The sequence below is a fragment of the Rhinoraja longicauda genome, chromosome 14 (genome assembly GCF_053455715.1).
Source record: "Rhinoraja longicauda isolate Sanriku21f chromosome 14, sRhiLon1.1, whole genome shotgun sequence".
Taxonomy (NCBI): domain Eukaryota; kingdom Metazoa; phylum Chordata; class Chondrichthyes; order Rajiformes; family Arhynchobatidae; genus Rhinoraja; species Rhinoraja longicauda.
The window spans coordinates 17,079,016-17,100,951 of NC_135966.1; the positions used below are offsets into that span (position 1 = coordinate 17,079,016).

The 21,936-nt window shown below is 42.1% G+C and overlaps 1 protein-coding gene across 1 annotated transcript in view; it reads left to right on the forward strand.

Annotated features, from left to right (window-relative positions):
• LOC144599839 (solute carrier family 23 member 1-like) overlaps positions 1–21,276 on the forward strand; it is a 65,088-nt gene extending 43,812 nt beyond the window's left edge. The window contains exons 12-15 of the mRNA XM_078411090.1: positions 2,233–2,362; positions 3,060–3,203; positions 8,425–8,520; positions 19,351–21,276. Of these exons, the coding sequence (XP_078267216.1) occupies positions 2,233–2,362; positions 3,060–3,203; positions 8,425–8,520; positions 19,351–19,598 (618 nt within the window). The 3' untranslated portion in view covers positions 19,599–21,276. The remainder of the gene's footprint in view (positions 1–2,232; positions 2,363–3,059; positions 3,204–8,424; positions 8,521–19,350) is intronic.
• The last annotated feature ends 660 nt before the right edge of the window (positions 21,277–21,936 follow it).

Here is a 21,936-nt window from a genome sequence, read left to right on the forward strand (position 1 = left end):
ATCATGCTAGCAGCCTCTTTCATGGCTGGTATAAAACTGTGGTGCTGGTTGTGAAGAATATTGAGCCCCTGGGTTCAATGCTTATGCTCAACCTTGGACTCTGCTCAGTGTAGTGGTAGACAGCAAAGGTGAGTACAGAGTGCATTCACTTAACTAACAGTTGGAAATGAATACCTTTTGCCCACTCTTGGTCTGTACAGGAGGGGAATGCTGTGACGACTCGGGGTAAATTTTAGTTTGCAATTTCTTCATTAATTACTTGGTTTTGGAGTGTTACAATTATTGATACATTTTTCTGAAAAGCAGACACGTTCATGTGAATACATTTAGATTCCAACCATAGTTGGTTGTACAGGGCATTGGTGAGACCACACCTGGAGTATTATGTACAGTTTTGGTCTCCTAATCTGAGGAAAGACATTCTTGCCAAAGAGGGAGTACAGAAAAGGTTCACCGGATTGATTCCTGGGATGGCAGGACTTGCATATGAAGAAAGACTAGATAGACCTGGCTTGTACTCGCTGGAATTTAGAAGATTGAGGGGGGATCTTATAGAAACTTACAAAATTCTTAAGGGGTTGGACAGGCTAGATGCAGGAAGATTGTTCCCGATGTTGGGGAAGTCCAGAACAAGGGGTCACAGTTTAAGGATAAGGGGGAAGTCTTTTAGGACCGAGATGAGAACGTTTTTTTTCACACAGAGAGTGGTGAATCTGTGGAATTCTCTGCCACAGAAGGTAGTTGAGGCCAGTTCATTGGCTATATTTAAGAGGGAGTTAGATGTGGCCCTTGTGGCTTAAGGGATCAGGGGGTATGGAGAGAAGGCAGGTACGGGATACTGAGTTGGATGATCAGCCATGATCATATTGAATGGCAGTGCAGGCTCGAAGGGCCGAATGGCCTACTCCTGCACTTAGTTTCTATGTTTCTATGTTTTGTGAGCTGTGTGATCCACTTGCTATGAAAATCGAATGTGAATGAGAATTGTAAACTTGTCACTGACTGGTCAGTTACCACTGACTGGTAACTCTTTCTCTTCTGATTCAGGAAATATAGCTGCTGTTACAATATAAATCACTTTTGAAAGTTTCTCAAACAGCTAGAACGAATTGATTTACCAAATACTCTGATACAGTATTCTATATGATACATTGAAGATCCAGATTTAAGCATGCAGATCTTTGGAGTAAACATAGAAAATAGGTGCAGGAGTAGGCCATTCGGCCCTTCGAGCCTGCACCGCCTTCAATATGATCATGGATGATCATCCAACTCAGTATCCCGTACCTGCCTTCTCTCCTTACCCCCTGATCCCTTTAGCCACAAGGGCCACATCTAACTCCCCCTTAAATATAGTCAATGAACTGGCCTCAACTACCTTCTGTGGCAGAGAATTCCACAGATTCACCACTCGCCATTCACCATATCTTAAACCCATAGAAAATTAATCCAAATGTTGTGGGTTTCTAATGAACCAAGCTGACTGAAATGAAATCTGGATCTTGCACACTGTACATAGGCTGTACAACTACTAGATTGCACTCAATGCATTTTTTAAACTTGTGACAATTTTATTAGATTGCTTCATTTTCACGCTGTTAAAGAATTTAGAAAGATAGGGTATGATGCAGTATGCTAATCAATCAATGAGAGAAAAATGGAGATGCACAGAATTGTAGCCAGAAGTTGAAATGATTAAATAAAAATAATTATTCCACTGTATTGCCAATTCTTCATTGTTTACAATGTTAACAAAGAATGCAACAAAGCAACCTCATCCATTTTTATCAATTCCCACTGGCATGCAAGAAATACAGTTGGTTATTTATTTGAAATGGTTATGTGTTTTGCTATACTTTGCACTCAGCAGAATGAATAGTTCACCAACATTTTATTGAGAAATTCTTTTTACTGAATTTTAGAGATTTTTCTAAATCTTGGAGGCGCAACTGAGATATTGCCTTTCATAGATAGTGTGAACATCTTTTCAATTCAAACTTTTTGTTTTGGATAAACCATTAAATGTCACATGCAAGTAAAATTTTATTTGAAAACTTTGAATAACTTCCATAGAAATCTTCATATTGGGTTTATCAAATTGAGACTTTGATATTTGCATTTGGAAAAATATAATATTTTATTATCTTTATTTTCAGGCACTCTTTATAAGACAATGGCATAAAAAATATTATTTAACTCTTCCACTAAAACCATGGCATTTTATTTCTCAAGGTTGGTAGCAGACGAGTGGTCCAATATGGCGCAGTCATTATGTTGATCTTGGGGACTGTAGGAAAGTTCACTGCCCTGTTTGCCTCCCTCCCAGATCCCATTCTTGGGGGCATGTTTTGCACTTTATTTGGTAAGTTGAAATATTTAATATGTAATTCACTTAATTTATAATAATTTTAAAAAATGTGATCCAATTTGTTACTCTGCACGTTTGGAGATGGATTTTATCAATTAATTGCATTGATCAGGGGCACATTGATGCGGTGATATAACCATCTACTTTGCATTAAATACATCCATAGCAAATACATGAACTTTGAAAAGTGAACATCTATACTGATGACGAATACTTATTTGTTCGTGCTGCAACGATGTGTGGATAGAAGATATATTGACAAATAAAAACACTTTAGCAATTCATGCCTCAACTTTAATTAACTTAACTGTTGCCTGACAAGGGATAACTGCCTGGCCAGATCTTAAAGATGTGTTTCTGCACCTTTAACAATTTTGATGGCAAACCTATTTCTTTGAATCAGGATTTCCCCAGCTCAGTCAGTGGTTGCTGAAGGAAAAAACACTTCTTTAAAAGATAAATGAGACTGCCTGTAGCCGTGACAAATACAGACAGCATTTGTAATTTATTATTTACTACTCTTCTTGCCTTTAATGACATTCCAGATGAACATTTGCACATAAATTCAACCTAACTTGCTAAGTTTTTTAAACACTTTTGTTAATTAACTGTGAAAGTTATCCTACATAATTTAAGTAATATTTAGAATTTGTGTCATTTTAATTTGTAATTGTTGCTGACTCATTTTCAGGAATGATCACGGCTGTTGGACTTTCGAACCTCCAGTTTGTAGATATGAATTCCTCCCGCAATCTCTTTATTTTGGGGTTTTCCATGTTTTTTGGAATAACATTACCAAGTTACTTGGATGATAACCCAAATGTCATCAACACGGGTAAGTTAACCAGCATGCACTAACAAATGCAGGATTCAACTAAAGTTGGGATTCATCTGGTAAAGTATCTAAAATATAATTAACCATAGATTCTTGCAGCCCAGTGGTACAGATAGTGGCCGCACAGCGCCAGAGATCCGGGTGTGATCGTGATCTTGGGTGCTGTCTGTGTGGAATTTACACTGTGACCACATAGGTTTCCTCCGGATGCTCCAGTTTCCTTCCACATCTGGTTTATAGGTTAATTGGTCACTGTAAATTGCACTTAGTGTATGGGCATAGATAATGGGATAGATCAATGTATAGATGAGAAAGTGGAATAACCTACAACTAGTGTGAGTGGGTGATCAATGATCGACATGGACTTGTTGGACCGAAGGGCCTGTTTCCATACAGTGTCTCTAAACTAAAATAAAGACCCAGTGTCTACAATTTTAAGTAAAGGAACGCACTTCCCGAATGGCCAGTCACTTGAAGCACATCTGCTCTTCAAAAGTTGCAACTACATCTTACTTCCAGCTGAGACAACAGATGGGATTTTGGCTTAATGTTTGATTTGAAGTACATTACTTCTGTTAACTTCTCCCTTAGTTAAACATGTCTAATTTCTGCAGGAAATATCTGAAGCGTTTGTGATTATTGATACATTCATTGATCTATCCCAGTTTTTGAGAATGGTGGTTTTTATTTTATACCTATGGAGCAATTGACAGTAAATCATTGCAGGAAGAAGCAACTTGCATTTCAGAAATATTATAGTTTTTTACTTGCTTGTGACTGTATGTGAAATGAACTTGTTTTCACTGTTGTGAATATATGGTATAAATATTTTAAAGAATTTAGAAATGGACATTTTTCTTATGCCTACAGTGATTCTTTTCTCATAATTTGAAGTCCTGCTCTCAAGTATGCAAGGTCATTAACTTACAACATCTGAAGAAGGTTCTTGACCTGAAACTTCACCCATTCCTTCTCTCCAGAGATGCTGCCTATCCCGCTGAGTTATCCCAGCATTTTGAGTCTTCCTTGGGTTTAAACCAGCATCTGCAGTTTCTTCCTACACAACTTACAACATCAACTTAATTTCTCTCTCCACAGATGCTGCATGACCTGCTGAGTAGCTCCAGCATTTTCAATAGACAATAGACAATAGGTGCATGAGTAGGCCATTCGGCCCTTCGAGCCAGCACCGCCATTCAATGTGATCATGGCTGATCATTCTCAATCAGTACCCCGTTCCTGCTTTCTCCCCATACCCCCTGACTCCGCTATCCTTAAGAGCTCTATCTAGCTCTCTCTTGAATGTATTCAGAGAATTGGCCTCCACTGCCCTCTGCGGCAGAGAATTCCACAGTTTTTCCTCATCTCTGTTCTAAATGGCCTACCCCTTATTCTTAAACTGTGGCTCCTGGTTCTGGACTCCCCCAACATTGGGAACATGTTTCCTGCCTCTAACGTGTCCAACCCCTTAATAATCTTATACGTTTTGATAAGATCCCCTCTCATCCTTCTAAATTCCAGTGTATACAAGCCTAGCCGCTCCAGTCTTTCAACATATGAGAGTCCCGCCATTCCGGGAATTAACCTTCCATCTCTCATATCCTTTGCTCTGTTTCGAGGAGTGAAACTTTATAAATTGAGAGTTTCAATCCAATGTTATTGGTTGTCTAATGTCGCCCCACTTAACATTGGAATCTATCATCAGTGAGGCCATCAGTTGATCCAAAAGTTAGCATGGATCAAAAGAAGTGTATCCAATCAAACTATACCAGATCATTTTCTTTTGAGGCCTTTATTTCTCCATTTGATATTGGCTTCCATTGTAGGATCCAAAATAGCAAGCCTTCACTACATTTCCAAAATGGCAAAGTGTATCCTTTTGCAGAAAAGGACACAAGAATATTTAAATTATTCCTGGTGTATACTAACCAAGGTGCAATACAATTGTAGTAAGACATCTTTACTCTGGGGCTCAAATCCTCCTTGTAACAAAAGCAAGCTTACCATTTGACTTTCTGACTGCATGTTGCATCTGCACGGTGGCTTTCATGACTTTTGTACTCGGGAGGGGCCCTTTGCACAATGTATTACCCTGTCCCTCATTCTTTAAAGACTCACCATTTGTCTTTTCTCTCAAGTGGATAATGTTACCTAGTTCCACTGCACTCTTGTGTTGTTGCCCTCTCACTCAACTTGTCTTTATCATCTTTGAGCTGCTTTACAACCTCATCACTACCCACATCCCACAATTTTGTAATCTTTTTTTAAAAAAGGTGTTGTGTTTAGTCCCGGTGGATAAATCATTGAGGTAGATTATGAATAGTTGCGGCCTAAAGACTGATCCCTTTCTGATCCCTCATTTCTGGAACATTTATTAAGTCTTTTGAAAATCCAAATGCAGTACCTACCCTAGTTCTCCTTGAGTGCTCCATGAGATTTCGATAAATCAGCCAAATTTGATTTCTCTTTCATAAATCCATTATGATGCTCTGTAGACATGCTAATATGTCAATACTGATATCACGTCCTTTATTGTGCATCCCAGCACTTTGCTAATAATGTCATGTGCAGTTTTAGTTTCTTATTTTTTCTCTTCCTCTCTTTCTGTTGACTGGTTAGCACGCAACAAAAAAGCTTTTCACATGACACTAAATGCTCCAAATATGCAGTATATCCACCATACACAATTACAGTAGAACTTTGAAAGTTGATAACCACAGTATCCACTATATCCGTAGCAACCTCTTCACAATCTTTAAGGTCACAATATCCTTGATTTATTTTTTAAATTATGTTCATTAATGTCCAATAGTATTTCTTTTCCAATACTAATATCTTTTGCTATTTGGTTTCACTGTCATCCATATAAAGCCGCCATAAAGCAATTTAATTTCTCTGACACTTCATTATTCCACACTATAAATTTGCCCATCCTGAACTGTAAGAGACTCTTGTTTGTTCTTGCTGGTCTTTTATTCTTTTGCAATCTGTTTTTATCTCTTTTCTTAGTTTTTTAAATTATTCTATGTTTTTCATTCTTCATCAGTTTCTTGGTTATCCATTGAATTCTGAAACTTTTTCATTCTTCAGACCTTCTACTCCTTCTGGCAGCTTTATCATTTATTAGATTCAACATTCTTTAATTTCTCAAAATAATATTCACTTTTTTCCCTATTGTGATTTTGTGCTTTGCAGCTTGATGCTAATCAATCTTTAAAACAAAATACTAGCTTTTGCTTGTTTCCTGTCATAAACTGTCACAATCTACCACAGCCAATCTTCCCTCGTATTATCGTAGTTTTTTGTGTCTAGATTAAAATCCTGTTTTAGGATTTTAAATAATAATATAATATAAATCAACAATTTTAATATAAAATTCTAAATTGTTATGTCAATCTCTCTTATGCCCCATAACAAGATTTTAGTTCATCATTTCTTGTCAGTCAGCAATTGATCTTGCATAGCCTATTCCCATGGTTGGTTCCTCTTAAACTAGAAAAATATTGGTTCACTTGTGGTGGAACCTTGCTCGTGAAGGTAGCATTCCTTCAGTTTACTTTTCCGGGGTAAAATTGCAGGTGGTGCAAAGTTTCTGATCACCAATGATCTACTTAACATGTTGGAATTAAAATGTTTTTGGTGGGATTTGGGTGCCGCCAGCAAGGCTGGTAATTATTGTCCTCCTTTGAAGGTGGTGGTGAACCTCTACCCTGCATCATTCCAGTCCTTCTGTTGTAGGCATTCACACAATACTGTTGGTTATGCAGTTCAAGGATTCTGATCCTCCTAAGAAGCACAGGCAACACACATCCAACCCAGGAATGGTATGCAAAGTAGATGGAAGCATGCAGGTGGTGGTGTTCCATACACCCTTAACCCTTCTAGTTATAGAGTAGCTTTGGCAAGCAGCTGCAATGTATTTTCTGTTGGCACACATTAGAACTACTATGCCCCACTGGTGGTGAGAATGAATGTGTGGGTTGTCACTGCTGATTGAATCATTGAATCTACTCAAGGTTTGGGCTTGGTCAGTGGGTTGAGGAACACCTGTAATGATAACCACTTGCTGGAATGATCAACCTCTATTAACAAATTGCCCATTTGTTTATAGGCAATCAAATATTTAATTATCCATGGCGCCATCTTGTGGCCAAGTCACTTGCCTCTCGAACTTCGATTGTCGAGCTCAAACTCTCACCTGATCCGGGCTGACCAATCACGCGGGATGGGTGGGGTGGGCCGGGGTTGTGAGTCAGGAGATCAAAGGAGTTGGAGATTAACTGGTGTGCTCAATTGTCCTCAAATGGGAATTAGTAAAAACAAACCCTGAGATGTAGATAAAGAAAGGAATGTGTAGTACAAATCAGCTGTTGGGAAAGCTTTGCCCAGCAGAGTTGTAAGTAAAATCTATTTAATAGGAAAGGGTCAAGAAAAATAAAGTCTGAGAATTGGAAATAAGGAAAACAAATTCTTAATTATTCTAATGATTCTGACAACACATTCTAATCCTTTCCCCAATGACTGTTAAAATTAAATTTCCCCAACCTTCTCAGTTTTTAAAACTATAAAATTAACTATGAGTGTAATTTTAATGCACATGAAATGTACCCATTGGAACAGTTTTATTGTGTTTAGTATGTATTTTTAAGTTTTGTTTTTATTCAATAATTTCAGGCCAAGGCTGTAATATTTTTTTATGAAGATGAAAACAACTCACTGAAGTTAATTAGTTTTTACTGGCATTGTGCATTCTGCTGTACAATCTAAAGCAACATGACTTGCCACCTGCTCTGGACCCAAGCCAATAAGTTTTTTTTCCAGTGTTAAGTTTTTAATTCCGAGCTTCCAGTTAATCACACAGTTGGACTCCAGGAGCTCATCCATCAATTTAAAAAATATAATTCCCTCAACTTGCTGGCACAGCATACACCCACTCTTTCTTCGCTGTTCTATTTTAATGATTTGTTCCTTAATTGATTTTATAATATCCTGGATGAACAGTTTTTTTTCCCTTGAACATAAACACAAGTGCTGGAGTAACGGCAGCATTTACAGAAGGGTTTTTGACCCGAAACGTCACCCATACCTTCTCTCCAGAGGTGCTGCCTGTCCCACTGAGTTACTCCAGCTTTTTTGTGTCTATCTCCAGTTGATGTGGAGAGGTGACATTTTGGATTGGGGACCCTTGTTTAGACTGTTTCTGATGACTTCTCTTTTGTAGGTATTCCAGAAGTTAATCAGATTTTGACTGTCTTGTTGACAACAGAAATGTTTGTTGGAGGTTGCCTTGCTTTCATGTTGGATAATACCATTCCAGGTAGGTGGATTTACATTTGACTGAAAGTTATTTAACATTTAAAATTTGAGGAAGGATATTCTTGCTATTGAGGGCGTGCAGCGTAGGCTCACTAGGTTAATTCCCGGAATGGCGGGACTGTCGTATGTTGAAAGGCTGGAGCAATTAGGCTTGTATACACTGGAATTTAGAAGGATGAGGGGGGATCTTATTGAAACATATAAGATAATTAGGGGATTGGACACATTAGAGGCAGGAAACATGTTCCCAATGTTGGGGGAGTCCAGAGCAAGGGGCCACAGTTTAAGAATAAGGGGTAGGCCATTTAGAACGGAGATGAGGAAGAACTTTTTCAGTCAGAGAGTGGTGAAGGTGTGGAATTCTCTGCCTCAGAAGGCAGTGGAGGCCAGTTCGTTGGATGCTTTCAAGAGAGAGCTGGATAGAGCTCTTAAGGATAGCGGAGTGAGGGGGTATGGGGAGAAGGCAGGAACGGGGTACTGATTGAGAGTGATCAGCCATGATCGCATTGAATGGCGGTGCTGGCTCGAAGGGCTGAATGGCCTACTCCTGCACCTATTGTCTATTTTAAATCATTCTGCATGAATCAAAGCTGTTTAATTTTGATAACGCACACTGTTAATCACAAACAAACAATAGGGCGTAAAATGGTGTTGGGTGTGGATGGGACTGTAAAGGAAGACGCTTGTTAGACATCTGATGAGGATGGTGGGAGTATAACTTCTCTCACAGGAGCTGTAATTTCTCAAAGATGAGTAGAAGTTTGTAACTTGTGTTATGTAGCTTACCTTGCAAGGTGGAAGGAGTTCTAGATAATTGACCCATCAAAATAAATCCACGAGATTCCAACATATTTGTGGTCAAATAATCCGAGGAAGGAATGTATCTGAAATTTGTAATAGTCATTCTAATCTGTTATACATTTATATTGCAAGAAAGATATTGGCACAAAAGGCTAGTACTGACTGATCGGATTACTGTTATTTTATTGTTTGTCCCATTTCCCATATCCTTTTCAATATACTTTGTTACAAGCCTTCCTTGTAAGCATTAATGTTATCGGACATCCTCTTCATGGAATGGAACTCCTCATTTTTGCCAAGCTCTAGTTAACTAAAACGCTCTGTGTGGATAAATAAATTCAGTGTCCACACTTAGTTGTTAGTTACTCGACGGTGGCCTGATTTTATTCTCTCATGAGGGAGCGTCTCACAGAGGACCAGCATCTGTATGAGTCTCGCCTGACTTGGTTACATTCGGTCAGTCTTTATAGGCAGAGACAAACAACATTCCTGCGTGACACATACTCCGCCTATCTTGTGATGAACAACCTCTTAATGTGTTTTCCTAAACTAAGTTTCGTTTCTCCAGAAGTCGTCAGCCACTTTCAGAGAAAGCAGTTGTAATCTTTACTGTGGCTTGCAGCTTTAGCAAAATCAACCATACTATCTGTGTATGTCTGGCATACAAGAAGAAGTGTCTCATCGGTGTATCTTCTGTAAGCCATGCAACATATTTTTACTCACAATCCCCCCTTTTATACATGTAACATACATTTTATAACAAATTCTCTTCATTTCATCCAGCCGTGCCTTGTGCCTTGTGCCCACAGCCTTCATACACAAGAGTCTTCATACATTTGTACATTAACCATGTGATCTTCGGGACTTAAGTCCACCGATGCTTCACCTTCCACATCTGGCTTTATTTCCTTCTCGGAGTCACTTGGCTCCTCTTGCCTGAGGGACTCGTACATCATATTTTCCTGCTTGGTCAGTGCTGTCTCAATCAAGCGCTGGGTCAGTCCCCGCATACAAGGTATAACACAACATCCAAACAATGTCAACAATGTTACGCATACAATAATAGTTGTTATTGTAGAGACAAAGAAATTCTTCCATTTTCCGAACCACCCATCCACGAACCCGGTCCATGAGGTATCGACCCCTGAGTTCTCTGCCATTTCAATGGAAAGGCTGGTGAGACCCGCCAATGCCCGTGACACCGATCCATCGGGGGCAGTGTTATTCGGAATAAAGGTACAGCATTCTTGTCCAAACATTACGCAAACACCCCCCTTCTCTGCCAATAGCATATCCAAAGCCATCCGGTTTTGCCATGCCATAAGGCTCGTTTTATCCAATTGTTCAGCTAATCCTTTAACTGCGTCTCTAGTATAGTTAATAAATCGTTGCTGATTATAAAATAGGTAATTAATCCAATCTACGTTTTTATTGATCGTAGACCACCAGAAGAACGCACTCTCCAATCCAGCCGCGATCTGATTTCGTGCTTTAAACTCATCCGGTACCCCAATAGCGTCAATATAAATGTGTGTGTCAAACGACCCCTGTACCCTCAGGCTGCGCTTAACCCTTCCCTGGGCCTTAGTTGCGTCGTTCTTCCCAGTTCCTTGGGTGATAATAGTAAATGGCATAACTAGCTGAATCATTGCACACGTCCCCTGCCATCCTACTGGGAGCTTAGTCCTTAATATTTTCTCCCCACAATACCACCATACGTCCGCTCGTCCTACGGATTGATTGGCAAACTGGGATATGTTAGTGACATTTATGGTCTCATTACAGCCCGTCAAATGGCCCAACTCTTGTCCCCCATGTTTGTACCTGTTATAGCATTCGAAGTGCCCCTGTCCCCTAGTTGGGACCACAAAGGGCGGGGCCTGTTGCCCTTGCCCCATGATAGGTGGAAACAAGTAGTGTAATGCTGCACATGACTCATCACTAGGTCTCTCCTTATTTGTATATATCATATATCATATATATACAGCGTGGAAACAGGCCTTTTCGGCCCACCAAGTCCGTGCCGCCCAGCGATCCCCATACATTAACACTATCCTACACCCACTAGGGACAATTTTTTACATTTACCCAGCCAATGAACCTACAAACCTGTACGTCTTTGGAGTGTGGGAGGAAACTGAAGATCTCGGAGAAAACCCACGCAGGTCACGGGGAGAACGTACAAACTCCTTACAGTGCAGCACCCGTAGTCAGGATCGAACCTGAGTCTCCGGCGCTGCATTCGCTGTAAAGCAGCAACTCTACCGCTGCGCTAACGACAGCATACATTGTACTCCCCCGCTACTTTCTCGCATGTTAAGGGGAAACGCCGTGGGCACCAACCGTGGTTTAGCCGCGGCGCAGGCATAACAGTTTTCCTTTCCCATTGTTCGGGTGGTGTACATCATCCACTTTATCCACTCATTTGTTCCGTCCGTTCCCGTTCCTACCTCTAAATTGGCTCGTAACTGTTCAAACCCTTTAATCTCCACTACTTTAATCGGATGGGCCTGTATTGTGGTGGCCTCCGTTGCTAGTGGCTTGGTGGGCTCTGCCTTATTCATTGGTTGCTCCATTACCTGGAACACTTCCCCATTCTCTGCCCAAAGCACCAGGAAGGAATCCCGCTTTATTTTTATAGTGAACTCACAACAGTTATCTACCCCACTTTGGTCAGCGCATACCCAGTATACCCCAGCAGGGTGATTCCACTTCTTCTTCTTCAAGACTTTCACAAAGACCCAATCACCTGGACTTACCTTCAATTCAAGGTCTTCCTTTCCTGTCTCACCTGGTGCTGGGGGAGCAATAGCAGAGGTTCGGTTATCTAGCCGTTTACGCATATAGTCTGCCAGTATTGCTTCTTCCATTACCGTTTCTTCTTCCCTCTGCAGCCCAGGGTACGTGTAAGGTCTCCCAAACAGTATCTCATACGGTGAGGGACCCCCCTTCCCTGGTGTCATCCTCATATTTAACAACACCAAGGGGAGGCAATCCACCCACCCGAACCCTGTCTCGGCCATAGCCTTCCGTAACTTATTCTTCACCGTTCCATTTGTCCGCTCAATCAATCCTGCTGACTGTGGATGGTAGGAGCAGTGTCGTTTACATGCAATACCCATTTTGGTAGCCAGGCGATCCACGATTTCATTCACAAAGTGACTGCCGTTGTCACTATACAACGTTTCCGGGACCCCGAAGCGAGGAATGATGTCACACATTAGTGCTTTGGCCACAGTTAGGGCGTCGGCTGTAGAAGTGGGGAAGATCTCAACCCATCGGGAGAAAACATCAATAATCACCCCTTTGCACATACTCAGTTCAATAAAGTCCATATGCAAAATTTGAAAAGGGTAATTTGGTTGTGGGAGCAGACCGGGCTTCTGGCGGACGGCTCCCTGATGGTTGTACCGACTACAGACATCACAGAGCGCACAATGCTGTTGCGCGTACCCTGTAAACCCATAATGTTGATAATGTTCTTCCACTATCCTTATCATTCCCCCTGACGAGACATGGGTTACCCCATGGCTCGTAATAGCCGCATATCGATAGAGGGACTTGGGAAGAATGGGCAAGCCGTTTGTTGCCGTCCAGATTCCTTGTACATTATGGGTTGCTCCTTCTCGTCTCCAGCGATCCTTTTCTTTGCTGGGTGCATTTTTCTGCATGTCATGCAAAACTTGTTGGTCCAGTGGTTCCACTGGTTCTAGAACTGCTGCAGTGATCGGTTCCCGAGAGGCAGCTTTGGCCGCCTCATCCGCCTTTCGATTTCCTTGTGTCACTGCATCTGTCCCCTTAGTATGGGCTGCACATTTGCAGATTGCGAGGGCTGCTGGTTGTAGAACTGCTTCCAGGAGACGTAGAATTAACTCGGCGTGTAGTATCTTCTTGCCTGTTGACGTCACCATGCCCCGGTTCCGCCATTGTGCGGCAAATACATGTACCGTGGAGAAGGCATATGCGCTGTCAGTGTAAATTGTGACCACCTTCCCTTTTCCCAGTTCGCACGCCTTTGTTAGGGCGATTATTTCTGCGGCCTGGGCTGAGTAGTGTGCTGGTAAGGGCTCTGCTTGGAGAACCTTCTCCAAGGTAACCACGGCGTAACCGGTGTGGGTCCTTGCCACAACTTCCGTCTACGTACATGGTCATGTCACTATTCGGTACTGGCTCATCCCGGAGGTCGGTTCGTGGCATCACTAGTTCATCAGTGGCCGCTAGGCAGCTATGTGGCTCTCCGTCCTCTGGGATAGGCAACAGGGTGGCCGGATTCAAAGTGTTGCATCGCTCTATGGTGAGGTTGGGCTGCGATAGTAATACTGTAATGCAGGCTAGGTGTCGAGCGGGTGATAGATAGGACAATTTTTGTTGGAGCAACAATAATGCAACGGCGTGGGGAACCTTTAATACCAGTGGTCGGTGTAGGACAATAGTTGCTGAAGCCTGCACTGCCATTGATGCAGCCACTACTGCTCGTAGGCAGTGAGGTAATCCTCTTCCCACGGGTTCTAACTGGCTGGAGTAGTACGCCACGGGCCTTAGTTTCTGCCCGTGCTGCTGTAATAGCACTGAGGTCATATACGTGCCCTTGCAATCCACCATTTGGATAAACGTTTTCTCAGAGTTTGGCAGGGCCAGCACTGTAGATGAGGCCAAGGCCTGCTTCAACGTTGTAAACATTCTTGTTCCTTCTTCCGTCCACTGTAATGCCTCCATCGCTGCCATGGGTTTCTCATAAATCATGTTCTGTAATGGTCCTGCTTGCTCTGCATAGTTGGGGACCCACTGCCGGCAATAGTTGGTCATTCCTAGGAATTACATCATTTCCCTCTTATTGCGGGGTTTTGGTGCGTGTAGCATGGCCTCTTTCCTTGCTGCATCAATTTCTCGTCCATCTCTGGAAATGTTGTGCCCTAGGTACTTCACTGTTTCCTGGCACCATTGTAGTTTTGCTCGATTAACCTTATGACCTTCTTCCGCCAGGAATTTTAGTACCCCCAGTGACTCCATCCTGCATACTTCTCTGGTGGGTGCACAGATCAGTATGTCGTCCACATACAGGAGGATGGTGACTTTTTCGTCCGGGGTGTATTTCTCCAAACAGGCACTCATGGCCATGGAGAAGATAGTAGGGCTCTCTGTGTATCCTTGGGGTAGCCGTGTCCATGTCCAACGTTGTCCCTCGAACGTGAAAGCAAACCAAAATTGCGAGTCCGGATGGACCGGTATAGAGAAGAAGGCATTGGCCAGGTCAATCACAGTGAACCATTGGTGCGTGGGTCGAATATCATTAAGCAGAGTGCTGGGGTCAGGTACACATGGCGCTCGTGGTATTACTGCCTTGTTGACGGCCTGTAAATCTTCCACCATTCTCCATCCCCCTGCGGCCTTCCTGACCGGGAAGATAGGGGTGTTGCAGGGAGACTCCGGGGCTGGTACAATGATTCCTTCCTGTTGTAGCTTACAGAAGATAGGCCGTATCCCTTTAAGCACTTCTGCTTTCAGCGGATACTGTCGTTGGTAGGGCCTGTAGGTGGATCGACTTTGGACATGGACAGGTGTGACTCCTCGCATTCGACCCACATCCGCCGACCCACAGGTCCACAATCCTTTGGGTAGTTCCTTGTCCAGCAGCCTGTTTTCCTCTTCTGTTAACAGGGCCATAGTTTCTCATACATACTGATTGTCTGCCGTCATGTGTACCGCCTTGGTTCCCCTGGTTGTCCATTCCAATGGCAGGCGGTAAAGGCATTTACCGCCCGTGAGTTCTGCTGTGGTTCCCATCTCCGTTCCCTTGGGGAACCCATCCCCTGCCGGGGTCCATCTCATAATCTGTTTTCCATCAGCGATCATTTTCCCTATGTATCGCCAGCTCGTGCCCTTGCGCGAGCTTCGGGCCAGGGACATGTGAGGGGTAGTTCGATAGTATTCCAGCGGTGGTCCGCCTGACTTTCGTCCTACCACCCGCCATAGTTCTTCGTGGCATTGGTCCCACAGTTTTTGGTCTCCGGGCTCCAGTACTATTGATACTCCGGCATTCCCGCACTTGTCCCAGTACAGATGTGACACATGCAGCCGGGAGTCCTTAACCCGAAAGAAGGCACACTCAAACTTCCGTGGCGCCGAGCCCGCTTCTTGGTTAAAGTATATTGTTACATGGAGGTCTTCTTCCTTGTGGAGTAGGTGTTCCCCCTGAACTACCTCTGCACCCTTCTTAACCAATTCTCTGGTGATGGAGGTGGGTCCGCAGGTGGTGGGATCAATGGTGTAGTAGTAGTGGGGTTCTCCTCCGCATTGCTGGACCAGTATATCGGCTTCGTCTAAGCGCACCACCTGCATACCAGTTTTCCCCGCCACTATCCCTAGCTGCAATTTTTGCAGCACGTCTCTTCCTAGCAAGCAGGTCGGGCAAGTTTCTGAAATCAAGACCTGTGCTTTGCAACAGCGTCCCGTCGCCGGGTCGCTGAAGCTGAGGGGTTGGCTGAGGAACTCCTGCCGCTCGTGTCCGTCCGGAGGCTGACTTTACCACTATTGAGTCTGATGACATGGACACCGCTGCTGGTGCCGCGGTTTTGGTGATTACGGTTCTGCACGCTCCTGTGTCGCACAAGAATTTGATATGCTGAGTGCCCCCGACCTTGAGGGTGATTGTGGGCCGGTGTTCACTTCCGGTCCCTTCGTATTGTGCAAAGATTTCCCCCAGGTCCAAGGCATCCTCTCGCTCATTACTCTTCCAGTTTTCAGCCACCCGCAGGCCTTCCTTCAGAGCTTCCTTCGAGGCGCTCCCTTTCTCTGCCGCTTGCCGCGCCGCCTCCAGGGCCACGGCCGCGACATCGGGAGATAGTCACCTCCCCCCTTCTCCTTCTTCCTCTTCTTCCCACTTGTCCCTTTTTCGGTCTGGGCAGTCCCTTGCCCAATGGTCCACTTTCCCGCATACAAAGCAACCATTGCTCCTGCCTTTTCTTCCGCCGCGGCCTCGCCTGCCCCCTCTCCGGCCTCCTCTCCTATCTTCTGCGTAATATACTCCTATTGTAGTATACTCTTCTCGCTCTTCTTCGCCATACACATATGCGTGCGCAGTCACCTTCTTCTTCCCAACCTTATTTTCCTCCCCGTGCGCCGCCCACGCCTTTACATCTTCCAACGGACATGTCCGCCAGGTGATGAGGTGCTTTTTAACATAGGTGGCTAGTTCGGGCTTCATCCCATGGAGGAACTCAATTTTCAACTGTTGGGCATACGGACTTAGGTCGTCCCATGGTGCGGGGATGGGCTGGCCACTATTCTCGCCGAACACTATTTTCAGACGGGCCAGAAATTGTTTCACTCCTTCCCCGTTATCCTGCGTGGTTTCTCTGATTTTTCCATAATCCACGCCTCCCGCATAGTGTGTCCGGACCCTACCCAGGAGACCTTCTAACTCGGTTTGGAAGATATTACCGTCCAGGTTACTCCAGGGGACCAGGACTCCGTCCTGCAGGGGTGCCCATCCTCCTTCAACCAGGCACCAATCTCCTCCTACCAGTTGACGCATTACTTGTTCAACTTCACCCAGATTTAACCGGTAACTGTCCACTATAAGATGGAATGCGAGTTGGAAAGGCCCGGAATTCCCTTTAGGCGACGGAATCCCTTCAACGGCCTTTCGTACGTCTTTTGCCATCCAGGGGCGGTATACGTACAAGGCGACTGCTGCCCCGCCACCTATTGGCGCATGTGTATTTGGCATTTGTATTAGAGGGTACATTTCACCTCTGTCTGTTTCTTCATCCTCCATAGCCCGAAACATTTTATACACCCTACCTGATCGCAGCCGGGAAGTCGTTTTGTCTGATGGATCATATCCCGTTGCCCCTTTGGAGGGCAAGGGTGGATCTAGGTCTGGCGCTTGGTCCAACTCCTCCTGTCGTCGGTCACCTCCACCGTCCCGACGGTGCGCTGTGCATTCGTATGAAGGTGGCGCGGATGGTGGGACCGGTGGGTATAGCGGCGCAGATGTCGCTATCGGAACAGATGTCTCCACCGGGGCTGGTGGTCCTGCCGGTGCCGGTGTTGGTGGTCTTCGTCCTTCTACAACACACAAATCACTATCTTCCTTGTTTAGAAAAGCACTTGTTACTTGTGTGCCGGTAGGGGGTCTCCCTTCATCACCTGCCTCTTTTTCCTTTTGCCTTTTCTCTTCCTCTGCCTCTCTCCTTTTATCCTCCCCATCCCGGCGATTCCTTGCCTCCATTAGCCATAACCTTGCTTCATGATATCCCATTCTAGTTTTCATTTCCACATCTCCATTTGCTGTCTTACTTATAGCACATACTAATTTGTTACATTCATCTATTTTTAAAGTCCCTTTCCACTGGAACTTTTCCTTCCAAAATTTTGTATATCTGCAACATTTCTGGTCCTGCCCAAACATAAACCTCTCATCGCCCGTCAGCGATTCTGCCTTTGATTTTGATGACCCCATGTCAAGTCCGACCTGACTGTGTCCCTGACACTTGGTTTAAATAACTCCCTTATTTCAACCGTCCCTGTTTCCCTGAAACAGTGGTCACCCTCCCTATCTCCGGCAGCAGCAAAAGTTTATGTCTGTCCAGTCCCTTTCAGATTTACAACAACCGTCGATTTCTAGATTTACGTTCGTGTGCCCCAGCGCGTCTGATAGCCCAAAAAGCACTTACTTGGAGCTCTCGTTCAGTACTTCTTGGTCAATCACACGACGTGGGGCCCCACGTTGGGCGCCAATTATGTGGATAAATAAATTCAGTGTCCACACTTAGTTGTTAGTTACTCGACGGTTGCCTGATTTTATTCTCTCATGAGGGAGCATCTCACAGAGGACCAGCATCTGTATGAGTCTCGCCTGACTTGGTTACATTCGGTCAGTCTTTACAGGCAGAGACAAACAACATTCCTGCGTGACACATACTCCGCCTATCTTGTGATGAACAACCTCTTAATGTGTTTTCCTAAACTAAGTTTCGTTTCTCCAGAAGTCGTTAGCCACTTTCAGAGAAAGCAGTTGTAGTCTTTACTGTGGCTTGCAGCTTTAGCAAAATCAACCATACTATCTCCGTATGTCTGGCATACAAGAAGAAGTGCCTCATCGGTGTATCTTCTGTAAGCCATGCAACATATTTTTACTCACACTCTGTTAATACATCATCATTTGTGATGACTACTTATCCTGTACTCAGACACTAGAAGTGGGTGGGTGTGTGTGGTCCAGCCCAAAAAGCCTTTTCAGACCATCCCTTTTTGGCTGATCTTCAAACTGCACCCAGATTTCTTTTATATCCCAATATCTATAGATTTCATTCCATTGCACTTAATGACTTCTCCTCCAGATACCACCTAGGTAGATACTCACTGTATTGAGTGAGGATTATTATCTTCCTTGTTCCAGTCCTAAACACCCTACTGATTATTATGCGAACCCTTTGTTGCAAAGCATCTTTCCTATATCTACAGTCAAGCTTTCCAACCAAGTGAAACTGTCTTTTGACTTGCCCTTCTCCTAATGAATATATTATAATAATTTTGAGGACTTCCGTCAGGTAATGATATTCCTGATGTCAAGGCAAATAAAGTGTATTGTCATGTGCACTAGAATGGTAATGTACAGGTGCAATGAAAAACGTGCTTGCAGCAATAGCACATCCACATGAATTTAGACAAATGTAAAAAAAATCATGTATAAATTAAGCAAATTTCTACATGACAGTAAAGGGGTTGTACTGACTGGAAAATGTGGATTTTGAAAATAGGCTACCAAAGCATAATTTTACATTTTTTGTCCATTTCAATAACTTCCCTTCATTCTATCATCAGTTTTCTGATTTAATCTTTGGATAAAGGAAAATCCTATTTGGTGGAATATAGCAACCTCTTTCATTCGAAAACACTATTTCTGTTTATAAAAAGATTAAGATTTACGATAATCTTAATCTGCAAAACTAGAAAGGCAGCCTGTAGTTTTTGTGTAATGGAATGGATTTCTAACATTTTGTAAATCATTATCTTTTTTAATTAGGTACAGAAAAGGAGCGTGGACTTGTGCAATGGAAAGAAGGGGCATTTGCAAACAGTGACACATGTGTAGATATAAAGACTTATGACTTTCCATTTGGAATGAGTTTATTGAAGGAAGTCCAGTGTTTACAATACATCCCCATTTGTCCAGTTTTTAAAGGTTTTTATTCAAGGAAGAAGCGTAATGTTGACATGGCTGAAAATATAAATGGAAATGGTGACCATTTTGTTGTATGCACAAGAGTGTAAAAAGACTGTTGCTCTATCTATCTTATTTCTGCAGACGTCACAGTGGCACCACCAACAGAATAGCTTTTGCGCCATTTACATATAGTACATCTTCAAATGATTGAGATTAAAAGGAAAAGTTAATCTTGCATAATCCATAATTGGATCTTGTTTTAAACTTTTAAAAAAGTCCAAAGTCTGTATCAATGAGGATAATAGTTATTTATAATGAGGTTTTCAAGCCTTGTGGACTGAATGAAAAGCCATGTTTCTCATTAAGCCACTGTAGATCCATAGAGGCAGATTTGAGACAAAGAAAAATGTTACCACTTTTCGTGCCAGATTAACTTTCTGGATCTTCGATTGTTTTATTGAACTCTATTTTTATTAATTCACAAACAAATATGGTTGGACAGAATTGGCAAGCATTTCTGACAGCTAAAACTTTCAGCTTCCTTTTGGAGTTTTAGTACGAAATAAATATTTTAATGTCACGAAAACAATTTTATGCTCTGGTATGTCAAACAATGTTTTAATAATGCTTTGGTGAAATCAAATAGTTCATCAGTTCAACAACACTGTTCATTAATCTACAGTGACTTTTCATTCCTTGAAAATATTGCACACCTTGTAAATCCTATACCTTTAAAGAATATTTTCTCCCTTTTTGAAGTGTTGTCAGCATCAGTTAGTCTAATGGCTGCATACACAAGTTTCTTATTAAATGCATTTTTGATGTCTGTATATATGATATTTAACTGTATTAAATTGTGCTTTCAGTTATATTCAGTTTTTTCTTTTGTTTATAATGTTCCTTTCTAACTGCCTGTTTTTGAAAAACTTTTAGTTCCATACATTGCTTATAAATGTGAAAGATCAAAGTAGTTTTAAATTGCTTGACACAAGAAGAGTGCAGTCACTACGTTTGCATGATTCCACCACTTGGATAGACACAAAGCATGTTGGCAGAATCATGCATGAAATTTGAGAAATGTTCACTTATTTTGGGAAAATGTTAGGGTTTCACTTCAGGTACTGGTTATTTCATTGAGAATGGCATCAATACTCAATTTAATATTTAACTTTGTGCCACATTTCAATGGAAGCAATTCGACAAATTTGGTGTTTTCAATAGTAAACCAATTGTGAAAAGTTTAATGATATTCCTATTTAACCATCTACTCTACCAAAAATTTGGCATTTGGGATTGTTCTAAGATCTACATAACTTGAGTGTGGAAAGAGGCACCAGAAAAGTTTGTATCATGCTATTTATTTGATTGCTACAAAGTATGATAAATTTGTGATTGTATTTAGTGTACCTTGTTTTATGACATTGATAATGGGATATAGAATTTTAAGTGATAAGAATGGAAAACTGCTACTGAAAGGATAAATATAATATAATGAATATTTTTTTCCTATGAGCCATATCTGTAAAACATACAATTCAACCAGATTTGCTAAAACATTCATATCTAACTGATGCATGTTTTAAGTATCTTTTATTTGATCTAGGAATGATTTTATTGGTAAAAGTCACTAATAAATCTGATTTTTGTTTATCCTTGGATGTTTTGATATGCATTTCTAAAAGATGGACTGTAGGTTTCCAAATGATGTTAAAATCAGTCTTAATTATGTAATATTCTTGCTTTTCTTTCTGGAGAACTGCATTATTTTGGTGCATCAAATTAAAGATGGGATTTTGTTGATAACATTTATTACAAGGCTGTGTTTCATTGGGTTATTAACTAAATCGACTTAGGTTATGAAATTACGATGCAAAGAGTTGATGACCTACTGGTATTGAATTGTTTTTAATAATGTTGCACTCCAAATATATTTAAACCATTAATTTTGCCTGTAAAATGTTACAATTTTATGTTGGTGAGCAATAGATCAATAGATCAATAGATTTGGGTGCATTGCATTTTCTCTGGCAGGCTGCATTATGGGGAAAGTAAATGATTTTGCACAAAGTATTGATGCCAGGGATCAAACTGGGAAGATGTAATAAATCAAAGAGCAGGTTCACAGTGAGAGAAAGTACTAATGTCATAAAGATAAACAGACTGTGCTTGAAAGGGATAGAACAATTCAGTTGATAAAGCTAAAGATAACAAAAGTAATAAGGACAGAAACAAAGTCTATATCTGAACAGATAGTATTCAAAGTAATATGGATGAAATGAGAAACAAAAGTTGATAGTTGCTGCAGATTAACATAATTGGGACATATATGTTGAGAGACAGATAATACTAAGGTAAGAAGATACCAAGGATGATACTTGGCTTATTATAGTCATTTTTTCCATTGCATCTTGGTACACATATTTTGTGTTCTTTCCTGTCAAATCT